Raw genomic sequence first — 18,089 nt, 5'->3', positions numbered from 1 at the left:
TTGGACATTTACACGGCGATCCAGCACGAACTTATAACTATACATGGACTGCCAATTCAATGAAAAGTAAATGACCACTACTAGGGGGCCGCCATTGTGCGTGATTGTGTCCTTTCGATGTTGGTCACTCTGACAAATTTTAATTGTGCCAACTGTAGGGAAACAAAACATCTAAAGTTTTTGAGAGGTTATGTTTACAAAAATACAAAATAGAAAGTTACATATTGGTAAGAATTTAAGATAGTTGAGTTAGATCTGTGATTTTTCTGGTACTTCTTTAAGAATTTCATTAAAATTTATGAAAGAAAGTAATCCTCACCTAAAATGAGACAAAGTTTCAATCAACTTAGAATAGATGCGTGCCTTTAAAATATTTGTTTTATCATTCTGATAATCTTGAATCTTATAAATCCTAATACCATGAAAATCCTGATATTCATTTAACTTTTTGCTTGTATTTACTTAACAAATTCAGTTAAAAACACTTATTTTCTTTCTATTTTTACTATTACTTTTTTAAGTTTTACTTTCCTTCCATGTACAGTGTTTCCACATCCACATTAATAGGTACAACCATATATAAGAATCAAAATATAGATGATTTTATGAGGGTTTGTAATTATAAAGGGTTTATATAGAAAAAATCTATTATTCTGTCAACAACTCAATATATTATTCTATTATAAACAACGCAGACGGACAATTCACAATAATTCGGTTTTGAGAAACTGAACCAAATACCTTTAAATAAAGATGGTGATACATTATTCACGTATTAAATAAGGAGAAAGATACATCGCCTGTTCCAGACGATATACCCTAGCATCGTTTACAAATCGTCAAAAACTAGGCAATCCGCTATACTCACACGTCAAATGTCAACTTCATAACCGTTATTTAATATATTTTTTGTTGGTAACACAAAACATTTTCAGAGTGACCAACATCAAAAGGACACAACCACTATAAAAATGGCGGCCACCATGCAGTGGTCATTTTTGGGTATCGCGGCCATATGCATTAGCAGTCCAGGTATATTTTTAAGTTCGTGCGATCCAGGCCAAATACTGATTGGTGGATTGGTGATTCCCCCAATGCCCTAATTTCGTATTTCGGAGAGAGCCCAAGTTATTTGGTGTTTATTAATTTATTTTCTTTCTGGTATATTTATCTTAAAATGCCACCAGTAAGAAGTAATTTGTGGAAGTATTTTGTGAAAAATGATTCAAGTGGAAAGTGTAAAATTTGCCAAGTTGAGATAAAGACTTCAGGCAATACAACAAACCTCAAAAAACATCTCCAAAGAAGACATCCAAAAATCAAATTAACTGATGTTGAAAAAGAAGAACCATGGAATATCAAAGTAGGTACATTAATTTAATATTATTTAAAATTTCTAAAAGCCACACTGGATTGAATAAAATTTGAATTATTTATTTATTAATAAAACAATCTACATTATGCTTATTAAGAGTTGATGTTTATAAATTATAAATCCCTACTTTTGTCATATGAAATAAATGCTTATTTATGGTGTAATATGCGAAAGACTGATAGACACTGACATTTTTTGTTGCTACAGTCTTGTTCGGGGCATTTGTATATGCTATAATATGTAATACTAATACATTTATTGCTAGGGCGGTGTCAAGAAATGCATTATTTTAGCCATCAAAATATAGTTTTATTTATTTATTGTTTATTTTTCCACCTAGCTCTCAGCAATCACCTATTAAATTTATTATTTTCAAATGATTTTAGTGTAACAATGACCAGGAAAAGGAACCACAACTATCCACAAGTATGGATAACCCAAATTCAGCAATAGCTTTTTCAGATAAAGATAATTTTGAAATATTAGGGGATATTGGAACGTCTTCTACAATATCTATGGAAGAAAATAGTAGCTGTAGTAGCATTAGCAGTGCTGTCTTTCCAGTCTACCGACAATCTTCAATAAAGGAGACTTTTTCAACAATAAAGTCATTTTCTGGTAAGTTTATTTTTCTGATTTAATATAATGCATCCAGGGTCCTGGGAGTAAGCAAAATTATCAATGGTGAAAATTAAATAATGGAAAAATTATTTGCATTTTTAACATTTTTTTTTAAATCCAAGCCAAACCTAATAATAAAAGTCTCAAATATTAAAATTTCTATTCTAACTATTGTTTGTTTTGTAGATAGGTACATAAATTTGTTTGTGCTGGGCCAAGGTATAAAATTTTTTTTTGTCCTTTCCTCATGTAAAAATATCATTACACAAATATCACATCTAAATTAAAAAGTTTCAGACGAAACTATTAATTTAAAAATACAGGAAAATGTTATAAATAAGCACAAACAGTTTAACTACTAAGTATTTGGATAAATTTAAATCAGTAAAAGGTTAGGAATACCTTGCTTAGTTATTTTATATTTTTAGATGGTGGTGTAAGGGCCGGAAAAATTACTAATGCAATTACTTATATGATCGCAAAAGACAACCTGCCCTTGAACACAGTGGAAAAAGATGGATTTAAATATCTGATGAAGGTAGTTGTTCCTTTATATCGTCCACCCAGTAGGCACAAAATGTCCACTTTAATTGAGGAGAAATATAACTTTTTATCGGAAATTATTAGGTGCAGAATTCAGTCATTAGACTCTATAACGCTAACAACAGATGTATGGACAGAGACCCAAACCACAACAAGCTTTTTAGGTGTAACTGGACATTTCTTGCTAGAAAGTAAGTTAAATTCTGTCACTATAGGGGTCTACAAACTAGGAGAAAGGCATACTTCAGAGTATCTTGGACAATGCCTATCAAATATGTGTGCTGATTGGAAAATACCTCATGAAAAAATTATAGCTATAGTGACGGATAATGGAGCAAATGTTGTTAAAGCTATATCTGATTTATTTGGGAAAAATAGACATCTGCCATGTTTTGCTCACACTTTAGATTTGGTAGCTTCAAAAGTAATAGAAGAAGAGGATGTTAAAGTAATTATTAACAAAGTAAAAACCATTGTTACATATTTTAAGCAAAGTGCAGCAGATGAGCTTAGAACAATACAGCCTGCCAACAACACTTTACGACTAATTCAATCTGTGCCAACTCGATGGAATTCCACCTATTTGATGTTGGAAAGATTTCTTAGTTTATGCGAGTATATTGTTCAAATTTTATTAAAAAATTCCAAAGCTCCAACAATGTTAGGGGCATCTGACGTTGATACAATAAAGGAATTGTTACATATTTTAGGCCCTATAAAAACAGTTTCTGAAGAAGTTAGTGGTGAACAATACGTAATAGCCAGTAAAATAATTCCCATTACAAACTGCCTTTTTAAAAAAATTGATAGTCTATCCCCTTTGTCTAATGAAGTTATTGCTTTAAAAAAATCAACAAGGGATAAACTTTTGAAAAGATTTGGAGCCATTGAACAAAATTTAATTTTAGCAGTTTCGACAATCTTGGATCCACGATTTAAAAAACTGCATTTTAACAGTCCAGTGGTATGCTCTAAAACAATTTCGTTTATAAATCAGTCCATCAAAAATTTAAGAGAGCAAAATACACAAGAGAAAGAAAATATATTACAAGAAGATCAAACACCTTCAACATCAAAATCTTCGGACTTATGGTCTTACCATAAAGAGCTTGCTGCAAAACATTGTCACGAAAATACTAGTGACAGCATGGACCAAGCTTTTAAATTATATTTGGTCAATAAAACAATACCAATATCAGATGACCCAATTAAATATTGGAGTAAAGAGCCATCTAGTAATTTAAAGGAACTTGCATTAAAATATTTATCAATTGTTGGAACCTCTGTGCCATCGGAGAGACTGTTCTCAAAAGCTGGAAACATTATTAGTCTAAACCGAAATAGGCTATCTAGTGAAAAATTGCAGCAGCTTTTATTTTTATCTTCAGTTAAATATGAAGACTGGAATTTGGAATAGCTCTTTTTTTGTCTAAATTTTTATTGTACATGTTATTTATTAAAATTAGATATACATGTTACATAATATTTAATTTCTATCATTTTAGATTTATATACTTCATCATCATTTCTTTAATCTTTTATCCAAATAAAAATGTATATCTATAGTGATACATTATTTCTTCTGCTAAAAAGCAAATTTTTCTCAATATTAATGTCAATATTTTAAATATAAATTTGTTTCAAATTATCTTAAACATATTGACTTAAGGGCATTCTTTGTATTAAAAAAATAATTTATTTATATGTATAATATTGAGAAAAAAGTGTATCTTCCATTTAAATAAGCGTGAAAACACCTGTTATTTTTTTTCTCAAAGAAATTTACACTTGTAAGCCAATCTTTCTTGATACTGAGCTATCTAAAAGTAATTTCTATGTCCTGATTATTAAATTTTTGTTTCAAATCTTTGAAAATTACTATTAAAATCTTAAAAATTTTCAATTTAAGATTTGACAATTTGTCATTTGACGCGCCTAGTTAAATGAAAGGCATCTATTATAGCTCTGTTTAAAAATGTTGTATGGCTAACCGCATCGATATTTCAGATATCGATTTTTTTATAACGATATAATGTCGTATCGATACCTCTTTATACGATGCAGATCGATCCCAGATATCGATACTATCGTGAGTATCGTACATCCCTATCAAATACCCGACGGGCCGATAACTGTCAAAGTGCTTGACATCCGTTAAAATATGAAACGAAAACCGATTCCAAGCGATCTATCGGTTTTAACCGCGGTTAACCCCTTGGTTGAACTTGAACAGTCCCTTTATAACATAACCAATCGTGTCCGCTTGGACGTGTTTGGTTGAAGAAACATAAACCGATTCCAAGCGGTCTATCGGTAATTACCGTTCCTAAATGGTATTAACCAAACACGTCCAAGGGGTTATAGTTATAACCGCTTGAGATACGTGACGTCACCAATTAGCCCTTTATACGTCATCAATTTGAAACAGTAATTACCCACGTTCGGAGCTGTTTTCTAAACGTCAAAGATATTGAAATAAGTGCGGGAAAAAATAAAAACAAACAACAAATTATTTCCTTTTTAAAAATGACACAAAATTTATTAGGGCTTATAAGTTTTCCTTTTTGATATTTATGTTTAAGAATTACATATAATATTACTGGCGACTGGGGTATTATTTAAAAACAAACAAAATGATGATAGTGACAGCTGACAAATTACGAAGTTACTTCAATCAAACACGTCCAAGCGGACACGATTGGTTATGTTATAAAGTTGTTAAATCGGTTTAGATATTGTGCATGATCAGTTCTATGGATTGTTTTTACTTGAATTTCACAAATTAAGTTTTAAAAAATAGGTCGTACTTTTTGAGTCTTAAATTTTAACGCCATTTCTCATCATTGTAAAAAACTGAATATTTTTAGGGAACCAATATTTTTAAATGTTAATTAGAGTAAGAGAAACAATTTTTACCAAGCAATAAAAATTAGAGTAAAACCACCTCCCAAGAGTCTTAATCCTGACATTGTAAATTTAAGTAATTTCAATGGTTTCTGTTACTATATTAACATTGGCGAATGAAGTAAATAAAATATGTAGCAGACATACATACTAAAACAAATTGAGTAGCTTCCTAGACCAGATGCAAATTTTTCAAAAAAAAAAAAAATAAAAGACAGTACAATCAAAAAATTTATTACTTAAAAAATAAAGTCACATCTTACAACCTTCTACCACGGCGACCTCCCTTCCTACGGGTGGAGTCTGACGGAATGGGCGTAACATCTTCGATGCGACCAATTTTCATGTTGGAACGGGCCAAAGCTCTAAGAGCACTCTGGGCCCCAGGTCCTGGAGTTTTTGTTTTATTTCCTCCAGTGGCCCTAAGTTTGATGTGAAGAGCAGTAATTCCAAGAGATTTGCATTTTTCTGCCACATCCTAAAAATATTATTTTAACATTTAGATTTAGTCCTGTTCTAAATGTTTTTTTGATTAACTTTATGAGGTTAAAATTCCATTATTTATAATATAAACTACCATTATATTGTGATTCAAACTTTACATTTTACCACAAAAATAGTAGAAAATGTTTTTTTGAATGAATTTTGTTTAGAACAGTCTTACAACTTCTTCACTTTTTCCACTCAATAACTCCCTCAAAAATATTTGATTTTACATATTGCTAATTGATGGATATTTTTATTGCAGCCTTCTTGATGTGTCTGATTATCAATAGCTGAATTTATTTTTTAATACACTTACATTAGTGTTGTAAAATGCTCGTGAATTTATTTTTCGAGAACGTTCCTCGAACATGAACGAGCACGAACGAGGATTTTCAGCACATACAAGCATAAATGAAAAAAATGCAAAGGAAACATATTAGAAAAATATCTGAAATTAAAAATATTTGTGTTTATTTATGTTCTATTTATTAAGTTAAACTTTTAACAACCTTAGGAACTCTCCTCCAAACTATCCTCTCCCTCCTCGCGCTCGCTTGATTTTAAATCACTCAGAATTTCCGTTAAATCAAATTAGTTATATTTTATTTCCAATAAACCAATCTGTAAATCCCCGAAAATCAACAATGTCAGATGTCATTGCTGTCAACGATCGACGACAACCAACCTAAGCCATATTTTAGGCAGTAAGCGGTTTTAAGCGTCTTTAAGACATCTCATTCGAGCGATCAAGTCATGACGTCACCGTATAAGGCGCTTTAAGCGTTTGTTAGCGGTCTCCCGAGACCGCTAATAAACACGATATGTCAAAGTCAAAGGGAAGCTATACAAACAATAATAAACAAATATTTATATCAATTATTTGATATTTTTTTAGAGTAGAAGCATTATATTTCTTAGTATTAGTTTTATTTATTTTATATTAATGTCTCATATATATTAACAGTTAAGACATCCAAACCAAATAAAAATGCAGAAAATAATAAATAATCAAAAGAGCGAATAGATTTGCAAAAAAATACAGTGAAGAACGTAAAGGTGAGGTTGCGGGTATTTTTTTAAATTGATTTTTGATTAGTTTGGGTTTATTTCTGTGTGAAAAAAATATGAGTGAGGTTATGTTTAAGCTAGTAACTTTTTTGTTTAATGTATTTCCTCTTGATCTGATTCTTAAAATGTATGACATCGGATTTAGTTAGTTTAGTATTTAGACTAAAAACGTTTTGAAAACTTAAGACAAATGGGTGTTTTCATGGTTTAGGTCAGTCTCCAAAGCGAATGCAATACCGATGAAAGGTATAGCTAATATTTACTAATATTTAGACTCTGACAGCTGTTAGACATGACGTCATTCGAGCGCAACCATATAATGACGTAACACTTAAGACATTGTAAGGCAACCCAGTAAGACGCTTACTCGCTAAAATATGGCTCTAATGCGAGGCGATCCGGTGTTGCCACGTCTGGTTGCTAAAGGACCGTTACTGCCGAAAACCGACACCAAACGTTAACGCTATGGGAACGTTCACATTTTTGGGGAACGTTCGGATTCATGCTCATCCGTGCTCTTGAGAATAAACGTCATGAAAAAAGTCGTGAACGTTCACGAACGTTCTTCGAGAATAAACGGGAACGTTCCATTGCTCACAACACTGACTTACATTAAAATTACCATGATTATTCAAAATCTGTATTATCTAATAATGGAAAATATATGCATGAATTTAACATGTTTCCACATATTTCCACGTTTTAAACAAAATTATACCAGAATTATGCAAAATATAAGTATACACTTCCATCATCATTTCCTTTTTGACAATACTGGTCATGGCTTTAGGACTTATTTACTTTTTTAATAAGGAAAATGTTAACTTATTTAATTGCTAATTTAAAAATTATTAAAGCACAAAAGTCAGTTATGCTTTGGATTAAGCACTTTTCAATGAGTTTTAAGAGACCTAAAATAAAACAGATCCATATGTTACTTTGCAGTTAGGTTGCTTTTTTGGGTATATTTATTAAGCAGAACTAAAAAAAAAAAATTAAAAGCACTCTAATCAACAAGGGAGTGTCCTACATTTGTTTTAACTCTTATGTCAGCCTGCCATGCTTACTTGTCATCCCATAATGTCCTAAGCTTTCTTAAATTACCATTCTTCCCATCCCCCCATATATTTTATTACCTTGCCTATAGTGATGTAAATGAAGGAACGTTCCTTTCATGCTATGGCGAATATTCGCGCCCGATAAATCGTTCGTGCGCGCAAGATAGATCGTTCTCTCGTGCGCGAACGTTCGCCAGAGAATTTTCAGCACGATTCCGTATTCCGCGCTTTATTTACAAAAACTACTGTCGGCGTCGGCAACAGCATCAATCACAAAGACCAAGGGGTGGCGGTTTCCCGAATATTACGGCCGGTCTCTTTTGTAGCAATGCCGACTGTAGTTTTTGCATGTTATTTATGCATTTTTTGTTCCTTTTTTGTGTTGCCTTTAACAAAACGAGAGTTCAGAGACTGATGAGTCCGATGAGGAAGAGAGCAGGGCCTACGGTGTTCACGATTTCGATTCCAATAGTAGTATTGGGCCAGAAAGTTTCAATGGGCTTGACTACTCTTGATGATCTTGATATTGATCCACAATTAGAGTACCTGAGTTAGGTTAAAACTGTATTTTTGGTTTATTGCAGATTGCAGTTAATTTTTTTATATGAAGCTTTTTTTTGAGTTACTTTTTACTTCTTACTTCATAAAACGTTTCTCTTTACTTTACCTACTTTGTATTTGTATTCACATAGCATAGCACACAAACTATGCTCAGTTTTTAAGAATATAATATCAAACCTGATCGGTAACATAAATTCTTGTATATTCTTTAAAAACCCCTTTAGATATAATATTTGGTTATTTATGATGAATATTCTTATTCTATCTGGATTTATGAATATTATTATTTATTTATTTATTATTATTATGTTAAGGTTTTTTTAAAGTTAGAACAATAATTCAGTGTTGGTATTTTACAAAGCATTAGGAGAATATTAAGCATTTTTCTAGGCATTTTGAGAAAAAATCATGAAAAATAAGTTTTTGAATACTTTACCACATCCCAAACATAAATTCTCAGTTTTTTATTCAATTATGCTTGTTCATGCTCGTTCGTGCTCAGAGAAAATTCTTTTAAATTACATGCTCGAGAATTTTACATCACTAATCTTGCCTACATTGAAAACAATATTTTCTGTTTGCATTGTTCAAAGATAAGTGGAGACAAAATCTTAAATTGTAACTCTATTAACATACTATTTGACTTTTATAGTATATCATGTTACAAAGACAAGAACTGATAATTCAATTCTTGAATGCCATTTTGTAAGTCATTTGAGGGTACTAGGATTTCAAACAACTTAATTTGTAAACTGTGACTAGAAGATTTTTTGTTCAATTGAGACTCACCTCCAAAAGTATTTGATCAAAAATCTGTTTCTGCAATTATTTTAAACCACTTATTCTATATGTAACCCAATATATTAAGTATTAATAAATACGGCTGCATTATTATTTAAATTAGACAGGTGGTCCCTTTAAAAAGTAATTTTTTTCCAGTTTAATGAAAATAATGTTACTAAAGAATTACCGCAGGTTTTTATGTAATTATAAGAAGTCAATAAACATCAGCAGGATTACAAACTCAAAAAATAAGAATAAAACAGCTTGGTCAATCATATTCAATCAAATAAAAGTAAAAAATCGCAACCAATCAAACTAAAATCAGAATTGGGTGAATTGGTAGTTGATCCAAAAAGGATTGCGGAGGCTTTCTCTCAGCACTTTAAATTAAACCCTGATCCCGGCAACAAGGTTCGTGGGCAGATAGTGGATGATGTGGTATGTCTGGACACTTTATACCTGTTTCCTACAAGTGAACAAAAAATCTTCAATATTATTATGCATTTACCCAATAAATATTCATCAGGACTGGACGAAGTACCTGTTTTCTTACTAAAAAAAGTTACTAGCCTTATCAAAAAGCCATTAAATGTAATAATAAACTGTTGTTTTGAAACAGGCATATTCCCTGACCAACTTAAAAAGGCAAAAATAGTACCAGTACTTAAAAAGGGTAGCCCTCAAGAAATAAAAAAACTACAGACCGGTATCACTACTTCCGTCAGTGTCGAAGATCTTTGAGAGATCAATCTACGGTAGGCTTGTTGAGTTCTTAGAACAAAAGAGTTTTTTCTGTGAGTCAGCATGTGTTTAGGAAATCAAAATCTACAGAATTAGCAATCTTTAAAACAATAGAATTTATTGCAAATCAAATTGATAAAAACGAACAGGTAGCTGACCAGTATTTTGATCTTTCAAGGGCCTTTGACACTAGAAAAATATGGCATTAGAGGTCAGGGTTTACAACTTTTAAAATCTTATTTAAATAACAGAGAGCAAATTGTTGGTGTCACAGATGGGGGGAAAATGACATACTCTCTTCCAGAAAAGCTAACACAGGGAGTACCCCAGGGTTCTATTTTGGGCCCTGTGTTATGTTTGTTCCTTTTGTATGTTAATAACTTAAATGCAAATATATTAGCTGATCTAGTTAATCAGTTTGCTGATGATTCATCGGTGCTGGAAAGCGGTTCCACCCATAACATGATCTCAATAAAATGCTCTCAAGCAGCTGAATGAACAAATGAAAAAATGGTGTGAAGAAAAAAAACTTAAATTAAATACTGAAAAAACTGGCCTGCTTACATTTTCTAAATTCAAAAAAGACACATCACTCTATGTAAAATTTAATGGAAGGTCTATAGAGTGTTTGCGCAGTATTAAATTCTTGGATATACACTTGGATGGATGTCTTAGTTATGAAAAACACATAAATTACTTAACATCAAAACTGAGCAGCCTCTGTGGTCTTATTTGTAAACTCAGGGATCAACTATCAATAGAAACCATTAAGATTTTTTACTTTTCGAACATTCAGTCAGTGCTGAATTATGGCATCATGTTTTGGGGTAGTGGAAGGGATGCCCAAAATATTTTTAAGGCGCAAAAACTAATAATTCAGTGCATATTTGGACTCGCTCCCAGATCATCATGCGAGGAGTATTTTGATGGTTTCGGTGTACTTACTGCCTCATCACTTTACTTCTTATCACTTGTGATGTTCATTAAGAAGCATCCTCAGTTATTTCCAACAAATCAGGTTGGGTACTCACGAGACATGACGACCATAACAAGAAATAGAGAAGCTCCTGGAATACCTGCACACGGGTCAGCTTTCTTTGAAAGAAGCCCAACTTATCGAGCAGTAAAGGCATACCACATATTACCGGCGGGTCTGTGACAGATTCAGAGCCGTTCAAACTTAATCAGAACTATCTCTTCCTGATATCTTTTAATACTTTTTTTTATCTAATAATTTATTTTAATTATTGAAATTTAAAACTTTTTCCAACTTGCAGCTTTAAATTTGGCCCAGTTTACAAAGATTTGATTTTTTGGTACAAAAAATACTTATTTAAATTGGAACATTGATAAAATAATGATTTTATCTGCTTAGTAAAAGTTTTAATACAGAGGCACTTTCATACCTCATAAGCATTATGGATCTCTTATATGGTTGTGGTCACTTGAAAAGTGTCTTTCTGAGATATAGATTTCATAAAAGTTTTTAAAAAATCTTAACTCAAAAAATGGCTGATAGTTATTTCTAAGAAATTGTATTAAATCCACACTCAAGTTATGTAGTGAATTAAAGTTATGCTTATCTACTGAATTAAGGGTTATGATGTGTAATGCATTAGTGAAAATTCTATAAAAACTAATTAAAGGTCTAACTTCTTAATTTTTTTTTCTAGAAAACTTTTAGAATGGGTGGCCCTAAATGGCAAGGAAGAACCACTATTTTTAAATATCAAAAAAGAAACAGTTTTACTTTTTACCAGGAACTACTATCATGTAATATTGACACTAACCTGAGCAGCTAACATAGCAGCATAAGGAGAAGCTTCATCACGATCGGCTTTAACTTTCATGCCTCCCGTAACTCTGGAGATGGTTTCTCTTCCAGACAAATCTGTGACATGCACAAATGTATCATTGAAACTGGCAAAAATATGCGCCACTCCAAAAACGATTTCGCCCTCACGGACTTGGGGTCCCAGGGATACTTGGACTTCCTCTTTTTGAACTTTACCTTTCCTCGGGGCCATTTTTACCCTAAAATATAAACGAAAGTGTTCTATAGAGGCAAGTATTTATCCATCATCATCTCAATAACAACACAACAAAAACTTCAAGAAAGTAAATTTTTAACACTATTAAGGGACTGTGAAACCGGCACTGTAAGTATTTCTGATGTTTTTGGTTGTGTTTTCTTAAGAATTAATCTAAAACATTGAAAAAATCTTGAAACGGCCATAACCATACCTCTTTCTTTTACAGAAAATCAACAAAAGGAAGTGTTGACAGCAATGACAACTTCGGCCTGACAATTTTGACAGTTGTCACAAACGTCAAAAGTCTTAAGTGACAGTTTAGCTGGGGCTGAAAAACAACGCTTTTTATTAGTGCTGGCAACCGAAATCGATTTTTCGGTTAACCGATTAACCGGTTTTCGGTTATCCGCGGTTTTCGCCAAAACCGAAAATCGGATATTCGATTAATCGGTTTTCGGTTAACCACGGTTTTGGTTAATTAAAACAGAATATAAAGCAAATCGGTTTTCGAATTAATCAATTTTCGGTTAACCGATGTTTTTGAACTTTTGACCAAAACCAAAAACCGATTAGGTGGTTAATGGATTGTTGGTTGACTCTGACCGTGGTTTTAAAGGTAAACTCACCAAATAAAAAAAAACGGCCTTGTTAAGTCGAATTTCGGTTAGCAGTGAGCAGTTTGGATTGCAGGATTCTAGAATATTTACTGGAAATTGACTTTGGACAATTTAAATAAAACTCCATAAATAGATTAAATTAATACATATTTTTAATTCAAAATAAAGACATAGGTATTCAAAATAAAAACATATAATATTATTGCATTAATAATAATATGCATTTTTCAACCCTAAAAAATGCAAGTCAAGGAAAACTAATAGTTTTAGCAATTTAGAGTTTTGAATTATGGTTAAGGAAAACCAACATATTTACTGTGTTTGCTTTCAAACAGTTTCTTTTAGCTGAAACTATATTCCCTGAAAATCAGAAAAGACTCGCTTTAATTAATTATACATTTTTATTTTTAGGCTAATGAGGTTTTTTTTCGTTTTGCAATTTGAAAAACCGTTTCGGTTTTTCGGTTTTGAAAAACCATTTCTGGTTTCGAATAACCGTTCTCGGTTTTTAAACACCGTATTTATTTTTTCGGTTTTAAAACCAAGTTTTCTAATAAACAGTTTTAACCGAAACCGGTTTTTTTAAAAACCGGTTTCGATTTTGGCCGGTTTTTGCCAGCCTACTTTTTATATGCATATTAGTTTAAATGTGCTGATTTTCGTTTGTATGTTCAGTGTATAATGACTTGCACTCTGCATTGTATCTTCCGGAATTTTTTCAGCAATAATATTTGACGAAACCTTCCTTTGTAGAGGTTTGCAACCTCTATAAATTGACTAGATAGTTATAATCCTTAAGAGTTTTAGAAAAAGAAAAATTAATTTTTTACGGCTATCGTATATTTTTTCAAAAATCTGTTCTAGAAAAAAAAGCTTGCAACTATTATAATTCGATTTGTGTATTCATATTGAATTACTCCAAAAGTTTTCATTAAAATTAGTTTCGTTAAAGTCACTTTTAGCTTTTTATTACCACTCTGTTCTGTTCTTTATATTTAAATTTTACCAACAATGCACTTACAAAACAAATTATAACAAGACTACAAAATTATCCTATTAGGGAATGTTTCTAACTTTTTTTGTACTTTCTCACCCACCTCGGCTTATTGATAAGAATTTTGAGTTAAAGTTTTTTTTACCATTTACTAAGTTCCTAGAGAAATTTGAAAGATGGATTCTAAAGTTTTTCAATTTGGTAATAAGCAGAACTCAAGTTGTTTTAGTATGGGTAGGGTTGCCAACCCTCCCGATTTAGACGGGAGGCTCCCGCTTTTTTACTTAACCTCCCGACTCCCGCGACCTGAAACAAACCTCCCGCTTTTCGGTACGTTAATAGGTACGTAATTAGGTCACCTATTTTAATGTTTACCATAATTTTATTTTATTATTACATACTTTATAATCAGTCCGGCAACGCTGCCTCAGGAAATAGGTAACACACCAACACTCCTTGACAAGTTAATTTCACAATTCACAATTGTCACAAGTAGGTGCAGTTACTACTTAACTATGTCCAAGTGGCCGAGGATATTGGGATGCGCAGTGGCAAAAACCCTTTGAAGAAGGTCGTAGAAGCCTGTTAGTTTACATCGCAGTATTATATCGGAGTGGTATAATCGAGATCAATTAAATAATAGGGCCAGGTATTTTTTGTGCATTTTCGAAACTTATTAATTTTAAAATGTTTTTTAAAAGTAAAATAAAAAATGAATTATTAATCTGTCAAAATTGTAAAATAATTAGCTAGTAGTAGTGGCTGGAGAAGGCAATATTCCTCTTAACACATGTGTAAATAGAAAATCAAATACCGCAAATGGCGACTATGGAGAATCTGATTTTAAATTTAAAACCAAGAACTGTCGTTGTAATCGATAGCACCCCATACCACCATAAACCACTATAAAATGCATCGACTTTGTCATGTAGGAAAAGTAGGAAAGAGTAAATGCAAGACTGGTTACTGCTTAGAAGATATGCATACTATGATGAATCTATGTTAAAGCCACAATTATATAATATAATACATTATGATAACATTATGAAATAGGTGAACTATTTAATGCAAAAGGTCATGACGTACTCCGATTACCACTATATCATTCAGGCCTCAACCCAATTGAGCTAGTTTGGGCTAAATTTACAATTTTGTATTAAGTTTATGGTTTTTTGTTCCTGTTGCACACTGACCCTTTCGTCAGCGCATCTCATCGGCCACTTGGATTTGGTTGAGTCGTAGTATACTACAAACTAAAAAAAAAACAGGGCCCGCGTCGTTCGGTTCGGGATTTTAATTTTTTAGCGGCCAACCTACGTGAGATTTTAGAGGCTCATTAAAATTAAGAAAGGAACAACAATTTTATGAATGCTCTATGTATTAAAAAAGTACGATAATAACACGAAAGTTGTTGCAATGTTTAAACGAGAAGCAGTTGCATTTTTGGGGATAATTATAAACTACTTGGAGAAATGGTAAATATTTTTTATAAACTAAAATAGATATATGTTGAAAATATATTTAAATTAATTTGTAGGTATAACTCTGATGATGATAATAAGTTTAAATTACTTAGTGCAATGGTTTTGCAAACCAAGCTAAATATAAATAATTTTTTGAAAATTTCATAGTAACCTTTTCGACAAATTTTGATAAACTAACTGCAGATCAGCAATGGGTAGTCTATTTCAGAAGAAATACTGCCTCAATTTTTTTTAAATATGCTCGTTAGTTTTCTCCTTTCCGCATTTAAATGCTATGAGCGAAAGAATTTTTAATTTAATGGATTTGACATGGAGAAAAAAGAGAAACAAACTGGACATAAGAACCTGAGAAGCAGAATTAATAGTCAAACTTAAAAAAAGATGGTGCAAATATCATAAAAAAGGTTAAATCTAACCAACAATATTAATAAATGTTTGTGATATTTTATTTTTGCTATTACATTAAAAACATAAATGTTATTAGTTTTTAGGTGTCCCACTTTTTAAAAAGACGATTTTGTTTAATGTGTTTTTTTATAATATATAATTTTTTTTGTTTAGTTTAAGGTTTTAAAAATATTTTCTACGTTTTGATTGTTCTTGCTTAGTCGTTTTGTTTGTCTTCGAAAAATTGGTCAAAATTTGTTAAATAGTTTCAAGATTACCTTTATTTGAAGTTTTATAAAGTTATGTTTTATTACTACATTTTCATGCTTTTTATGTTAAAATGTGACATAAGTTAGGAGCTTCACCTTAAAAAAATTGCACTGCTGCGACTCTATTTATTTTCTCCTCAAAGGTCTTTAATCACCTCCCGCTTTTCAATTTTTAAAATCTGGCAACCCTAAGTGTACGGCCAGACTGAATTGAGGGCGGGCGTGAAGCGGGCGATAAGCAAGCGAGCGATTTTTTGCAAGGCGATTTTTTGGCCATACTAAAAATAGAAAATCGCAGATTAGTGGTGTTCTGTCGCTAGTAAACATGGCGCCCTTATCAAAACTAAAAAGAAATATTTTAATAGACAGTAACCCATATATGAAGTGGAAATTATTTTTGGAGAAGTCTCGTAGATATGGAATACATCCTATTGATAAAAGGAGAAAAAAATTTAGAGAATTTCACCACCTATACGTCGAATTAAGAGAATACCCGGACAAAAACTTTGAATACTTAAGAATGTCCATAAGCACATATGATTTTTTATTAAGTAAGGTTAATAGGAAGCTTACGAAAATTACGACAAATTATCGATCTCCTATATCAGCAGAAGAAAGACTGGTAGTAACATTAAGGTAAGAACATATTCTTTTTATATATAATAATTAAATGCTAGTTATAGAAATAAGTTTTTATTTAATTTTATTATAACAGGCTAATTAACCAAATTTTCTAACAAAAACTACATTATATAATATTATACGTTAAATATAAACCTGGGTCGTTACTGCAGCCTGCTTGGTTTTCCCAGCTACCACTTTTCAAAAGCGGAAGTTGTAAAATCTGCTGCTGCTACTCTGGCAGTTTTTTTTTCTTTTTCTTCAAAATTAATGACATGATATCCGACTTAATTTCTAGTTTTTCAAATTCTGTGAAATCAGTCATATGGGGCAATAGACTTTTAAAGAACAGTAAATCGGCGTTATCATTGTCTTTCGCTTCGTTTTGCCACATTTCAATTTTTTTAGTTTCTAAACTTAAAAATTCTTCTTGGATGTCTTTTTTGGTCCTTTTACGTACTTGAGAAATTGAGCTGCTTCTAGATGGTGTTCGTAGTGGCATTGATGAGGGTGAAGTAGGTTGTGAATGTAGATCGCTGGCTTCATTGTTTTCATTATTTTCAACGGAATGAAGTTCTTCGATTTCATTTGAATCTTCATTGTAAGAAAACAAATTCCCCTGTGTAGGGGAAGGAGTAACAAAATCTTTTAAAAAATATATTTGTTCAAAATACTACCACTTTGGTCTTACAGGTGGTGCACTGGCTCCCGATCTGGCAATGGGTATTTTTTTCACCTCCTTTCTGAACTGATCTTTAAAATTTTTCCACCTGTTTTTGGCATCCGTCACTAAAAAGAAAATATAATTTAATACATATTATAGCTAATTTATGATTTTTATATTTACAAACCTTTTGGTGATATATATACTTATTTATAGATTTTTTTAGGTATTTGGCAACGGGTTTATCGTTCAGATCGTTAGCATTTGCTTTTCGAATGGGAAAATCTACAGTAAGCAACATAGTTTCCGAAACCTGCCAAATTATTTGGGAAGAACTAGTGGAAGAATTTATGCCAATTCCAACTGAGAACTGTTTAAAGAAAGTTATAGCTGACTACTTTAATCGATGGAAATTTCCAAATTGTTTCCGTTCGATAGATGGAAAACACTGTCAAATAAGATGCCCACCAAATTCTGGATCTCATTATTTTAATTATCTACACTATTTCTCTGTCGTGCTACAAGCTGTAGCAGATGCGGACAAAAAATTTTTAACCATTGAAGTTGGAGGCCGTGGTAAACAAAGTGACGGTGGAACATTTGCAGGATCAACGATATTCAAATTGTTAGAAAGTAATTTGTTTAATGTCCCTCGTCCTACTAATTTACTGAACACAAATATAGAATTGCCACATTTTTTAAGCGAACCCTCTGAAATCATATTTAATGAGGCCTTAATCCCGAAACGCGGACTTAATCCCAAAAAGGAATACTTTAACAAATGCCTCTCCACTGCTAGAAAATGTATCGAGTATGCTTTTGGAATACTGTGTGCCAAATGGCGTTTTTTAAATAAAGACATAGAAACACTGCCTGACAA

At 31.9% G+C, this 18,089-nt stretch overlaps 2 protein-coding genes across 2 annotated transcripts; one reads left to right on the top strand and one right to left on the bottom strand.

Moving 5' to 3' along the window:
• Window positions 1-30: 30 nt before the first annotated feature.
• On the top strand, window positions 31-4,076 carry LOC126745988 (E3 SUMO-protein ligase ZBED1-like). Its single transcript, XM_050454075.1, has 4 exons — window positions 31-227; window positions 936-1,363; window positions 1,762-1,993; window positions 2,425-4,076. Exons 2-4 carry the CDS (start codon window positions 1,178-1,180, stop codon window positions 3,954-3,956), a joined length of 1,950 nt encoding a protein of 649 aa, XP_050310032.1. The 5' UTR covers window positions 31-227; window positions 936-1,177; the 3' UTR covers window positions 3,957-4,076.
• A 1,585-nt stretch (window positions 4,077-5,661) lies between these two features.
• On the bottom strand, window positions 5,662-12,474 carry LOC126746040 (40S ribosomal protein S14a). Its single transcript, XM_050454126.1, has 3 exons — window positions 12,385-12,474; window positions 11,931-12,174; window positions 5,662-5,921 (listed from the first exon to the last, which is right to left on the bottom strand). The coding sequence occupies exons 2-3, from the start codon at window positions 12,165-12,167 to the stop codon at window positions 5,703-5,705; spliced, it is 456 nt and encodes a 151-aa protein (XP_050310083.1). The 5' UTR covers window positions 12,168-12,174; window positions 12,385-12,474; the 3' UTR covers window positions 5,662-5,702.
• Window positions 12,475-18,089: the final 5,615 nt, after the last annotated feature.

The sequence above is a fragment of the Anthonomus grandis genome, chromosome 1, assembly GCF_022605725.1.
Source record: "Anthonomus grandis grandis chromosome 1, icAntGran1.3, whole genome shotgun sequence".
NCBI classification, from domain to species: Eukaryota; Metazoa; Arthropoda; class Insecta; order Coleoptera; family Curculionidae; genus Anthonomus; species Anthonomus grandis.
Note: the sequence above shows the minus strand (reverse complement) of the source record. Positions and strands in the feature narration are given on the sequence as shown.